Source organism: Salvelinus sp. IW2-2015, linkage group LG30, assembly GCF_002910315.2.
Source record: "Salvelinus sp. IW2-2015 linkage group LG30, ASM291031v2, whole genome shotgun sequence".
In the NCBI taxonomy this organism is placed as follows: Eukaryota; Metazoa; Chordata; class Actinopteri; order Salmoniformes; family Salmonidae; genus Salvelinus; species Salvelinus sp. IW2-2015.
This window is the reverse complement of record NC_036869.1, coordinates 8743769-8757264: the sequence shown is the minus strand read 5'-3', so window position 1 is coordinate 8757264 and position 13496 is coordinate 8743769. Positions and strand designations below refer to the sequence as shown.

General features: G+C 42.8%; 1 protein-coding gene across 3 annotated transcripts in view; it reads left to right on the top strand.

Annotated features, from left to right (window-relative positions):
- glcci1a (glucocorticoid induced 1a) overlaps nt 1-13269 on the top strand; it is a 29823-nt gene extending 16554 nt beyond the window's left edge. For 2 of the 3 annotated variants that reach the window (XM_023975002.2, XM_023975000.2), the window contains exons 3-8: nt 1451-1540; nt 7817-7954; nt 8187-8336; nt 8935-9151; nt 9301-9421; nt 9593-13269. In XM_023975002.2, the coding sequence (XP_023830770.1) occupies nt 1451-1540; nt 7817-7954; nt 8187-8336; nt 8935-9151; nt 9301-9421; nt 9593-9923 (1047 nt within the window). In that variant the 3' untranslated portion in view covers nt 9924-13269. The remainder of the gene's footprint in view (nt 1-1450; nt 1541-7816; nt 7955-8186; nt 8337-8934; nt 9152-9300; nt 9422-9592) is intronic. The other variant, XM_023975001.2, reaches the window with a different exon arrangement.
- Nucleotides 13270-13496: the final 227 nt, after the last annotated feature.

Here is a 13496-nt window from a genome sequence, read left to right as displayed (position 1 = left end):
TCAGCCCAATATTCTGGATCCCTCAAACTGGTCATTAAAGGGGTAGATTAGGCCTTTAGTTTTTTATTTCTCTTCTCTGGGTCTAGTGTGGGAGCCAGTCTCAGTGAGAGTGAACTAGCAGGGTTATGACACCACCGGAGCCAGAGATGACATCCCATAATGACATCCTACATCCTGTTTTTACTGTACTGCTCGGCAACCAGAGCCCAATAAGCTCCTCAGGCCACCCAAACGCCATATTGCTAGATCATCCCAGAAACCATATTACTGTGGACTCAACCTGGCAGCCGGTTTACTGTATGAATCAACCCGTCCATTCCACTTTTCCTTCACTTCAGCTCTTTGTCCAGATGCATGGAAAAATCTGCCACATCTACACGTAGGGAAGGTGGACCAAACATTGTCCACTGAAAGAGGAGAGGAGATGGTGTGTGGCTGTGTGCGCATGTGTGAGTGTGTGCTCCCCCTCCTCTTCCCTTAAATAGGAGATGAAAAAGACAATGTTCAAAGCTTTCTCTCTCTGTTTCCTGCCTGGCTTGGTGATGGTGTTGAGCGGGTTACAGAGGACAACCTTTGAAATGTGAAGTCTCCACAGATTAATAGAGTAACTCAACTCACCACTTTACAATATCTACTACCGCTTCTGGCTATAGCACTGGCCTAGCACTTCCATTGGCCCTTACAGTGTACATTCTRGGATGCTCTGATGAAAGCATAACCGCCGAAACGCTTTTCACAATAAAAAGGTGAAATGTCTTTGTTTAAAAAAAACATTTTGGAGTGCCACTGTTTCCCAATGTTCTTGAACTTGGGATTTAATTCGAAGTGTACATTCTCTCTCTCTCGTCTCTCTCCTCTCTCTCTCTCTCTGCCCTCTTGAAAGCAGAGACACAGAGCTAGGACTATTCTATATCACAGCACCCACTCTATTTAATCCCTGTCTGATGACTGCCATGTGTGGAGAGCCCTTCTCTCTTTTTCTCCTGTTTACACTTGTCTTCCTCCTCCTCTCTTCCTCCTCCTCTCTTCCTCCTCCTTGCCTCTCTCAGCTCCAGGAGCAGGTCAGACCAGGGGTAACCAAGGGGACGAAGCAAGGGCTTCTCTCCGTCCAGTTGACATAATAACTTCTTCATCATAGTAGCTGTACCTGAGGCTGTGGCGTTTAGAGACCTCTCCTTGTTCTGATGTCAACTGACACACACAACTCACAACTAGTTATGCTCCATTTTAGATCTCGTTATACATGATGTACACACATCAAGGTTTCCATGTCAAACCTAACACTTCGCAAAGGGCAAATCTGAAATGGCAAAGTAGAGCTCTGTTTAGGCTTAGGGCAAAAGGCCTTTTATTCCCGACCATGATGATCATGATGATTGACGTGGCTAATGAGGATAAGAGGTTGATAATTAGGTCATGATATCATCGGTTGTTTCCTTGTTGTGTCCAGACACCTGGATGTTGGAGTGAAGAAGCAGGAGAGAGGAGGAGCACACACCAGCGCTCGGCGTCTTGGGGCAGCGCCGACCAGCTCAAAGAGGTACACACTCGCACACCACACTTAAACATGTCACAAGAAACCCTATTTAAGAAACTACAACTTGCAGCACTTTCCTAATGACCGTTGGGCCGAGGGGGTTCTCAAATCAACAATGACAACATACTGTACAGTAGGCCTCCCTGTAAAACTGATGAAATCTGCTATCCTAGCACACTGTGTATCCGTATCATTGCTGTCATCCTCCTTTAATCCAGACGTAGATTCTGCCATGTTGAGATGGCTTGAAGTTGACAAGACAATACTAGAATGTTATCAGTGTCTATAGGAAACTGCCTACCCACCTGCCATCCGTCTCTCTTTCTCTRTCTCGCTCTCCACATGGTACCACCTTCTATATATAACTTCCTGTCTGACCTCAGACTTCCGCATGCTCAGGGCTTGGTCTGTTCTAATGCTGGGTGTCAGAGACGGAGCGTCGCGCCGGGCGGTCGTTGTCTTATCATCCCCTCTCAGCTCCACCCTGGTGCTATAATGCCACAGGCAGGGAGGAGGCAGATAACACTATCTATCTCCCTCGTTAACTAACCAGACACATAACCCAACAGGCAATTTATGGACAGGAAAGACAGCCAGGCAGGCCTCGGATTCCTCTTTCTCTTTTAACCTCTTTCTTTCATTCTTTCTCTCCCCTTTCTGTCTCCATCTCTCTGTTTGTCTCTCTCTCTCTCTCTCTCTCTCTCTCTCTCTCTGTTTTCTCTCGCCGTCCTAGTTTAGCAGCCGGAGAACAGCTAAATAGTAGGGTTGAGGCATGTTCCTTAGTACTAGTAGTGGAGCTTGGGGCTGTAGTGGAGCTGCAGTGCAGAGGGGTTGAGTTGAAGTCTCCTTCAGTTAGGGCTATATAACCTCGAGATCCCAGCGGTATTAAGCGACCGTAATCCACAGTAATCCTAACCTCATAGACCTCATTATTTACAAACACTTCCTGTCACTTAACTCTTGTTGTGATCTTAGTTCCTCAGCGTTATATAGGATGTACCTGCTCCACTTTCAACCCTGTGTAAAGTGCTGCCCGGGCCAGCTTAATGTCTTACAACTCACACGTACACGTACCCGTGCACGCACACACACACGCACACATACACAGCAATGTTGCAGGGACAACATATTTGTTGACTTGCCATGTAACGCTGCCGGACAACGAACACATTCATACTTTGTCACAGCTGCTGACTGGGTTTTCAGTTAGCTACTGTGCACTACCTGTACTAGTGGTATGTATTTTTTGTGAATCGCTGGAAAGTGCAGGGAAGGGAGGAGTAAGAATATAAGGCGCTTGAGTGAGTTTGCAGTATGTGTGTTTGAGTTTGTTTATTTTGGTGCTGGAATAAAGCAGTTGAGCAACAATGTTATAATACATGTAGGCTTTTTTTCTTTTCTTTACTGTCTTTATTTTGGACCCAGCATCATAGGAGAAATTTGGCCTATTATCACCTACTGATTGTTTATATCTGGAAAGCTGACTAACTGTTGAGTGCACCAGGTTCATGATGGCTAAATAAAGTGGATCACATATCAGCCTGTACATTCAGACAGAGCCTCCTGTTAGGCTGGGTGTTTGTGTTTTGTTTCTATAGTAAAAAGACTTGGTGGAATGTTTCACATTGCATTTACACAAACCATCCTTTATCTTCTTCCACCATAGCATGTCTTGCTAGGTGACCTGTGTTGTGCTACTATGGTAAAATGACTGAGTCTACAATGACTTCTGTGTAAAGGCGCAAGGAAAATAACATGTCTGGGCTTGTCCTGGCTGGTAGTGAGATGCTGCATACATAATAAGAATAAGATGGCTACCATGTGGCAAGCAACTGTTTATCTGATTTGCCATTAACTGTACTGTGCTTCTATCTGATATAGAAAGGCCCCCACTTGTCTGAGAGTTCAAAAGGCTATTTTGTCAATTGGAACTTTCCTCTGTGGATGCAGAATTATAAAGACAAAGATTTGGGTCAAATATATACCTAGAGCCACACAGGACAGGAGTTCTAGCCCTTTGTCCTTATTGGTCAGAGCACAGGGGATTCTCAAACCAGATAAGGAAGCCAATACACTGTCATATCTTCTGTTAGATGTAGTTTAGCACCGTCTGTGGGGCTTTCAAAGGTGTGAACGGCACCATGCAAATGAACTATATTATCTACATCGTAAATGGCCTTTTAAGATGTGTTTGCATACTCAAATTGACACAGTCTGTGTGCTCGTTTTACGTTTTATGGATTCTTCCTTTAGCTATTAGATCAATGACTAGCCTGCCAGCTAGTCGCCTTCCTTCCACACTCCTTTTAGATGTACACTACCATTCAAAAGTTTGGGGTCATTTAACTTCACTAGGGTAGGGGGCAGCATTCGGAATTTTGGATGAAATGCATGCCCAAATTAAACTGCCTGGCTCTCGGGCCCAGAAGATATGATATGCATATAACTGGTAGATCTGGGTAGAAAACACTAAAGTTTCAAAAACTGTTAAAATAGTGTCTGTGAGTATAACAGAACTGATTTGGCAGGCGAAAACCTGAGAAAAATCCATTCAGGAAGTAGTTTTTTGGGGTTTTGTAGTTTTCTATTCAATGCCATTACAGTATCCATTGACTTAGGACTCAAATTGCAGTTTCTATGCCTTCCACTAGATGTCAACAGTCTTTAGAAATTGTTTCAGGCTTGTATTCTGAAAAATGAAGAAGTAAGAGCAGTCTGAATGAGTGGACCCTAAAGTGTCACAGAGCTTTTTCATGCGCGCGACCGAGAGAGTGCGTTTCTTGTTTACCTTTTAAATTGACGACGTTATTGTCCGGTTGAAATATTATCGATTATTTAAGCTAAAAACAACCTAAAGTTTGAATATAAACATCGTTTGACATGTTTCTATGAACTTTACAGATACAATTTGGATTTTTTTGTCTTCCTGTTTTGACTGCGTTTGAGCCTGTGGATTACTGAAGAAAACGCACAAACAAAACAGAGGTTTTTGGATATAAAGAGACTTTATCGAACAAAAGGAACATTTATTGAGTAAATGAATGTCTGCTGAGTGCAACCATATGAAGATCATCAAAGGTAAGGGATTAATTTTATCTCTATTTCTGACATGTGTAACTGTTCTACTTGGCTGGTTACTGTTTGTAATGAATTGTCTAGTGGGCTATGTTCTCAAATAATTGTAAGGTATGCTTTCGCCGTAAAGCATTTTTAAAATCTGACACCGTGGTTGGATTCACAAGAAGTTAATCTTTAAACRTATGTAAAATATGTTTTGTTTTCTGAAATTTTATAATGAGTATTTCTGTATTTGAATTTGGCACCCAGCAGTTTCACTGGCTGTTGAAGAGGTGGGACACTACCGTCTCACGTGCCCAAGAGAGGTTAAAAATGTCCTTGTTTTCCATGAAAACATACATTAAATGAGTGGCAAAATTAATAGGAAATATAGTCATGACGTTGACAAGGTTTTAAATAATGATTTTTATTTGAAATAATAATTGTGTCCTCCAAACTTTGCTTTCGTCAAAGAATCCTCCATTTGCAGTAATTACAGCCCTGCAGACCTTTGGCATTCTAGTTGTCAATTTGTTGAGGTAATCTGAAGAGATTTCACCCCATGCTTCCTGAAGCACCTCCCACAAGTTGGATTGGCTTGATGGGCACTTCTTACTAACCTACGGTCAAGCTGCTCCCACAACAGCTCAATAGGGTTGAGATCTGGTGACTGTGCTGGCCACTCCATTATAGACAATACCAGCTGACTGCTTCTTCCCTAAATAGTTCTTGCATAGTTTGGAGRTGTGCTTTGGGTCATTGTCCTGTTGTAGGAGGAAATTGGCCCCAATTCAGCGCCGTCCACAGGGTATGGCATGGCGTTGCAAAATGGAGTGATAGCCTTCCTTCTTCAAGATCCCTTTTACCCTGTATAAATCTCCCACTTTACCACCACCAAAGCGCCCCCAGACCATCACATTGCCTCCACCATGCTTGACAGATGGCGTCAAGCACTCATCCAGCATCTTTTTATTTTTTCTGCGTCTCACGAATGTTCTTCTTTGTGATCCGAACTAGAGGTCGACCGATTAATCGGCATGGCCGATTAATTAGGGCCGTTTTCATATTAATCGGTCGGCCTTTTTGGACGCCGATTATGGCCGATTACATTGCAATCCACGAGTAGACTACGTGGCAGGCTGACCACCTGTTACGCGAGTGCAGCATCAAAAGGACCTTGTGGCTGCAAGGAGCCAAGGTAAGTTGCTAGCTAGCATTAAACTTATCTTATAAAAACAATCAATCTTCACATAATCACTAGTTAACTACACGTGGTTGATGATACTACTAGTTTATCTAGCTTGTCCTGCGTTGCATATAATCAATGCGGTGCCTGTTAATTTATCATCGAATCACAGCCTACTTCAACTTRGCCAAACAGGTGATGATTTAACAAAAAAGCGCATTCGCAAAAAAAGCACAATCGTTGCACAAATGTACCTAACCATAAACATCAATGCCTTTCCTAAAATCAATACACAGAAGTATATATTTTTAAACCTGCGTATTTAGTTAAAAGAAATTCATGTTAGCAGGCAATATTAACTATTGTGTCACTTCTCTTGCGTTCAGTGCACACAGAGTCAGGGTATATGCGACCATTTCTTCCTAACAAGGACTGTAATTAATTTGCCAGAATTGTGCGGTTTCCTTTTTCCTTCACACAATTATGACATAACATTGAAGGTTGTGCAATGTAACAGCAATATTTAGACTTAGGGTTGCCACCCAGTCAATAAAATACAGAACAGTTCCGTATTTCACTGAAAGAATAAACGTTTTGTTTTCAAAATGATAGTTTCCGTATTTGACCATATTAATGACCAAAGGCTCGTATTTCTGTGTTTATTATAATTAAGTCTATGATTTGATATTTGATAGAGCAGTCTGACTGAGCGGTGGTAGGCAGCAGCAGGCTCGTAAGCATTCATTCAAACAGCACTTTACTGCGTTTGGCAGCAGCTCTTAGCAATGTTTGAGCACAACGCTGTTTATGACTTCAAGCCTATCAACTCCCGAAATTAGGCTGGCAATACTAAAGTGCCTATAAGAACATCCAATAGTCAACGGTATATGAAATACAAATGGTATAGAGAGAAATAGTCGACTCGTCAATTCCTATGATAACTACAACCTAAAACTTCTTAACTGGGAGTATTAAAGAACAGGGAATATTAAACCACCAGCTTTCTCATGTTCTGAGCAAGGAACTTAAACGTTAGCTTTTTTACATGGCACATATTGCACTTTTACTTTCTTCTCCAACACTGTGTTTTTGCATTATTTAAACCAAATTGAACATGTTTCATTATTTATTTGAGACTAATTAGATTTAATTTATGTATTAAGTTAAAATAAAAGTGTTCATTGTTCATTCAGTATTGTTGTAATTGTCATTATTACAAATATATATATAAAAATTGTCCGATTTTAATCGGTATTGGCTTTTTTTGGTACTCCAATAATCGGTAATAATTGAAATAATTGAAAAATCATAATCGGTCGACCTCTAATCCAAACACCTCAAACTTAGATTCGTCTGTCCATAACACTTTTTTCTAATCCGCCTCTGTCCAGTGTCTGTGTTCTTTTGCCCATCTTAATCTTTCCTTTTTATTGGCCAGTTTGAGATATGGCTTTTTCTTTACAACTTAAAAACAAGGACATTTCTAAGTGACCCCAAACTTTTGAACAGTGTATGTAGGGACTGCACAACTCCCGAGGGGCGCAGCGGTCTAAGGCACTGCTTCTCAGTGCTAGAGGCGTCACTATAGAGACCCTGGTTCGATTCCAGGCTGTATCACAACCGGCCGTGATTGGGAGTCCCATAGGGCGGCGCACAATTGGCCCAGTGTCGTCCGGGTTTGGCCGGTGTAGGCCGTCATTTCAAAAAATAATTTGTTCTTAACTGACTTGCCTAGTTAAAGAAAATACATTTACAGCTCTACATGTTATCTAATGTATTAATTACTGGAGCTGCCTGCCTAGGGGCTTTTCTCTGAGCTATGGCGACCCCTGGTGGATATATTGGTGTCAAAAACGTGATAAGATGAAATAGGCTACATTACACGAGACAAAGTTCAGCTGTTAACATGCTACTATTCCTTTCTCTCTCTTTCCCCATGTTTATTTTCTCACTTTGTCTCTGTCTTTCTCCCTCTCCTCCTCTTCCTCTCCACTTCCCCCTCCTCCCTTCCTCTCCTCCTCCTCTGTTCTCCTCAGCAGATAGCCAAGCTCCGGCAGCAGCTGCGTGGCGGTAGTAAGCAGCAGCAGGGAGGTCGTCAGTCTCAGTGTCAAAGAGACAAAGACAGCCTGTCTCCTTTACAGGGACCTATCAACACCACCGCCAACCAAGCACAGGTGAGGCACAATACTGCCATCCAAACCTGAGTTAAAATAAAACGGTGTGTGTTTAGCTTGTTTGGCAGAGTGGAACCAATCCAATCGGCCCAGAAGTTCAAACTCTGCGCCCTCGCCAACCCAACATGCCAGTGAAGCTTAATCACAGAAACTGTGCTTCTTATAATATGTGTAAGTTGGAGGTTTCATTTTTGAATGTCTCTCTCTGCGGTTGTGTCCCTGGTCCCTGCAGTGGTCCTGCATGTCTAAGTCATCTCAGATGTCCAACATGACGGTGCCCAAGCCCTCCATCACCAGAGTGCCCAGCAGCATGGAGGGAATCAACCACGAGCTGGAGAAGGTCTTCATCAGAGACAACAACGGAGAGAAGGAAGAGCTCAAGGTGGGGGAACGGACTGTTAGACATATACGATCACATATTTCAACCTGGACTCAGAGCATTTTGTATTATTCTGTACGTAAATCAGAGACAATCCATTTCGTATGATATGTTATGAATTACAATGAATTACAATTTGTATGATATGTTATGAATTGCAATTTGTTGTTGCTAACGCTAGCTAGGTGGCTAACGCTAACTTGAGATTTTGAACACACAACCTTTGGGTCGCTAGACTTTGGGTCGCTAGACGTTTGCGTTATACGCCCAGACCAACCACTCTCATTTCGTTTTTTGCCTTTATTAAGTAACCTGTCTTATGTAACCATACCAAACGTAACATATCATACTCATTTGAGTGTCCCGGATTTACAATTACTATTTTACATCTAGTCTATGAGACAAGGCTGCACACTCCCAGTCAAGGGTGACTTCAGTCAGGCTCATGTGTCTGGAGGTGACAGAGGAGTAGACACGCACACAAACGCAACCATTCATTCACCTGTTGTGTCACTGTCAATCCTATTACTTGCAAATATTTACTGACCAACATCTTGCTCTCTCTCCCCCTCCTCCCTCCTCATCCCCCTGCCCTCCCCAGGTGTTGGAGGTACCAGATGGGCGGCGAGCCCCCTTTCCCCCCCAGCAGCGTAGCAGCAGTACCCGCAGTGTGGACACACAGACTCCCTCTGCCCCCGGCCGCTCCAGCAGTAGTTCCAGCCTGTCCCCCTGTCCCTCTCCTGCCTGTCCCCCGGGGTCCGGCTCACATGGGGGCAGCCCTTACTCCACTGACGATCTGCTCTACGACAGGGATAAAGGTAGGACTGTCAGAATTCCATCTCAGACCAAGGGCAAGGCCTCTATTGTCCATCCTGCTGTTGTGCCCATGAGCACGGCTCTGAACTCCCACCTTGGACTGTGTTTGTGTCTGACCATTTCTGACCATTGTCTCTGTCTCTGTCTACAGACAGTGGCAGTAGCTCTCCGCTGCCTAAGTTTGCCTCGTCTCCTAAACCCAACAACAGCTACATGTTCAAGAGAGAACCTCCAGAGGGCTGTGAGAAGATCAAGGTGTTTGAGGAAGTGAGGTAAGTACAGCAAGAGACCAGGGACCTGGTCCAGAAGGGTTTGATTAGATTTTTTAGGATCTCTTTTATCGCACCACATTTTCCAAGTCGTTGATACTGAAGGTCAATTACTCATACATGTCATGAAAAGAGTTAACACGCCGTCTCTTACTTTTCCCTTTGTCTGTCCAGCTCCAGGCAGTCAGCGTCCGTCCCTCTCTTCTCCTGCCCCGACAAGAACAAGGTCAACTTCATCTCCACCGGCTCCGCCTTCTGCCCCGTCAGACTGACCCCCGGTGCCCTGCACCTCTCTGTGACCTCTCACCCCGATGATGACCCCGAGGCCGGCCCCAGCTCAATGATGTCAGCATTCTGCCGTGTCCTCCCCTCTCAGGTCCACACCTCCACCAGCACAGACGACGCTCCCACCCCCGAGGAAGCTGCCCCTGCAACGCCCAACTCTCCCCAGCAGGGGGAGACACCAGAGACTGCCCTTCAGGCAGACAGCCTGGCCATCAGCTAGACCTGGGCAGAGCTGGCCTCTGTCACATGGTTCTGTTTCTTATTGTTATTAATCATTTGATTATTACGCCCCCACCACCACCATCATCATCATCACTGAAGTCTGGTCTCCTTTCTCTAAATGACCTCCCCCTCCTCTTCTCTCTGTCTCTGCTGAACTCTACACACTCTGCATGGCGTAGTGCTAGCAACAATGTACCTGACGACGACGACAACAACAACAAACAACTGAGAAAACAAAGACAAGTGTCCCACATGTTCCTAGCCTATTCCTAAAGCACTGTTCCTGTCAGAGATAGACATGATGTTCTTTAACAGCATGTAATAAGTAGAGATATTGGACGCTGGCATGGGATGGATGGGAAGAAAATGTGACACTTTGGATAAGGGGCATGCGTTTTAAACTGGCAGTGTGTTTAAGATTAAAGACATGCTCCGGTACTTTGCCAACTAAAAAAGTATATTTTAAACCTTCCGCTTTGGGCTGGATGTGTCAATGTGTAGATCATACATGCATAATCTATGATCAGAATTACTGTCTTACCTCAATTAGCCAAGAAATTCCTAGTTTGAAAGCCACTATTTTCTTGAAGATGTGCTGTGCCATTTTCTTCTACATTTCCCCCTACATAGGCCAGCCAGCCCCCTAGCAATTCGAGTTCTAGCCAATGAGCTTCAGCCCCTGGCATTTGAARGACAGCTAGCGTTATCCAATGAGGTTGCAGGGTGGACCTAATGGCTCAGCGAGAGAGAGAGCAATCGCATATGTGAAGTAGAACGCAATTTTCAGGGACTACTTTTGGCTCGTGTGTGCTACTTTCAGAACTACTGGCTAAAAATGATACAAAAGTACCGGAGAATCTCTTTAACTTATGTGTTATTGTGTTCTGTTGTGACATTCTCCACAGTATGAATAAGCTCTATACAACATATTACACATTATATATCTTATGAAAAGAAAGAAACAATGCTTGTTTAAATAGAAAACTGTGTATTGCTGTGTTATGTTATGTACAGTAACAGAGAAAGGAGAGAAAATATTCAGGATTTATGTTTACACAATCCAGGTTATGTTTCTAAACCTCCTTTGAAACATGCAAAGAATAATCAAAAAAGTGGGAAAAAAGACATAAAGAAGAAAATTCTAAATGGCCACAACAATCCGTTGCACAGTCTCCATTGCGTCTGGCCTTGCTTCAGGTATATATCACAAACGGAGTCTAAACTCAGGAAATTTGGAATGTATGCCCATATTCCATGACACAGATTGACTCAGCTCCGACTGCATTTCTTTGTTGAAGCTTTGCTTTCTGTAATTCCAGATTCCATTCCAGAAATTCTGAACCTTTTATTCGCCCTAGACATTCCATGGTGTTATGATGTGCTGTCCCAAGACTTGACCTGTGCTTGGTTGACATGAAAGGTTGACTGTATTGTTAGCAGTGGTGGGAAAAGTCCCCAATGTCATACTTGAGTAAAAGTATAGATACCTTAATAGAAAGTTACTCAAGTAAAACTCACCCAGTAAAATCCTAATTGAGTAAAAGTCTAAAAGTATTTGGTTCTAAATATACTTAAGTATCAAAAGTAAAAGTATAAATAATTTCAAATTCCTTCTATTAAGCAAAGCAGGCAGCACAGTTTTCTTGTTTTTAAATTGTATGGATAGCCAGGGGCATACTCCAACACTCAGACATCATTTCCAAAAGATGCCTTTGTGAGTCCGCCAGATCAGAGGCAGAAGGGATGACCATCTAAGTTGTCCTGCTAAGCAGTCAACATGTAACAAGTACTTTTGGGTGTCAGGTAAAATGTGTGGAGTAAAAAGTACATTCTTTTCTTTAGGAATGTAGTGAAGTAAAAGTAGTCAAAAATAMAAATAGTAAAGTACAGATACCCCCAAAAATGACTTAAGTACTTTAAAGTATTTTTACTGAAGTACTTTACACCACTGGTTGTTAGGTGTCTTGGTTGTCTTTGAGTGACTAGTAACAGACCAAGACCACTGTGAGAGATAATGGCTGTGCATGTTTGAGAGAAGTCTATCAATGCCTGACAATTCTGTGTGGTCGAACCCTCTGCAGCTGTTGTGCTGTGGTCAAGGTCAGGTAGCAACTTCAGTGTTCAACTTCAGGTCAGTCTGGGTTGACTGGTCCTAGTCAAGTCATGGCCTGCAGTAACATCACATAAAATAAGCATTTGATTGGTTACATTCAGGTGATGTCCAGTCTGAGACTGTTTTAATATCACATAGACAACATAATTATGCTTTACTATTGATTCATAAGACATTCCATGAGATTCTAGCTGGTTAGGGGTCGAGAAGACTCATCAAGTCATGTCCAAACGTTGATCTTTAGGCCCTCCAGTGCGCTGAGTTTAAGGTGTGATTAGAGAGGACCTAGTAGGTTTATTGCACCTGCAGAATTGGTAGATGTTTCATCTTTGGATTTCTAAGGGAAGGAGTAAACTGTCCCGATCCTTATCCAGTCCATGTCTTTGTAAAGCATTACACTTCAGAATGTCATGACTCATGAGTAATTATTGACATCATCTTCCTCAAAGGAAGCAATTCTCCTATGAGCGTCCCGTATTTGATTCTGTGCACAATAATTTCCTCTGCAGATTTGTCTGTAACATCATTCTCGCATGGAACACAACAACACACCTGTACATGATTCCTTCAATAAGACATTCAAGTCAAAGATAAACCATAATCAGAAACATTATTTATTTTGATATGCTAATGTATGCTTGTGGAATTCCTGTCTGCATTTATACTCTTGTTCGTTGTTAGATATACTATATGGCTTTTAAAAATATCAATGCAATGTTGCTGTTGTTTTTAATCATTTAGCACCTTATTATCAAGCGATATAGCTTATCCAATGACTTACATACATGAACTATGTGGCATTGGTTAACTAGATGTGTGCAATAATAGACAAGGTGTTGGTGTCCGTTGGGTCGGATATGTTTCGCTTCTTCTTCACCACTCCATTTCCTTTCTCATTCCTTTGGTTTGGAGGATAGAGCCAAATCAGCACTTAAGCCAGATTCACACTATAGGACTGTACTGTGCTGGCTCTGATCATTTCTTTTCCAGCACGGTTCCAGCAACTATGGTGGCTCGGTATGGCTCAGTAGTGTGAAAAGCCTAACAGCCTGTTGAGAAAGTCATTACTCGACACATAAACCAGTACTGGATATGATGTCACCAGAGCACATAGCTATTGGCTAGCAGGTCATCAGTGTTCATCAGCTCACCCAATCAGCTCGCTCCTCATTGGATCTGTGGGGCAAAAGGTCATGCACAAACACAATAAAAGGATTGGTTGTTGATGTGATTAACCAGTTTGTGTGTTGTTTTGACCATCACTGAGTGTGTGCAAGTATAGAAGGAGGGGAGTTTGTGAAAGTTATAGGAGGGGAGTGTGTGAAAGTTATAGGAGGAGGAGACTGAAAGTTATAGGAGGAGGAGACTGAAAGTTATAGGAGGAGGAGTGTGTGAAAGATATAGGAGGAGAGTGTGAAATTTACAGGAGGAGGAGACAAAGTTATAGGATAGTGTGTG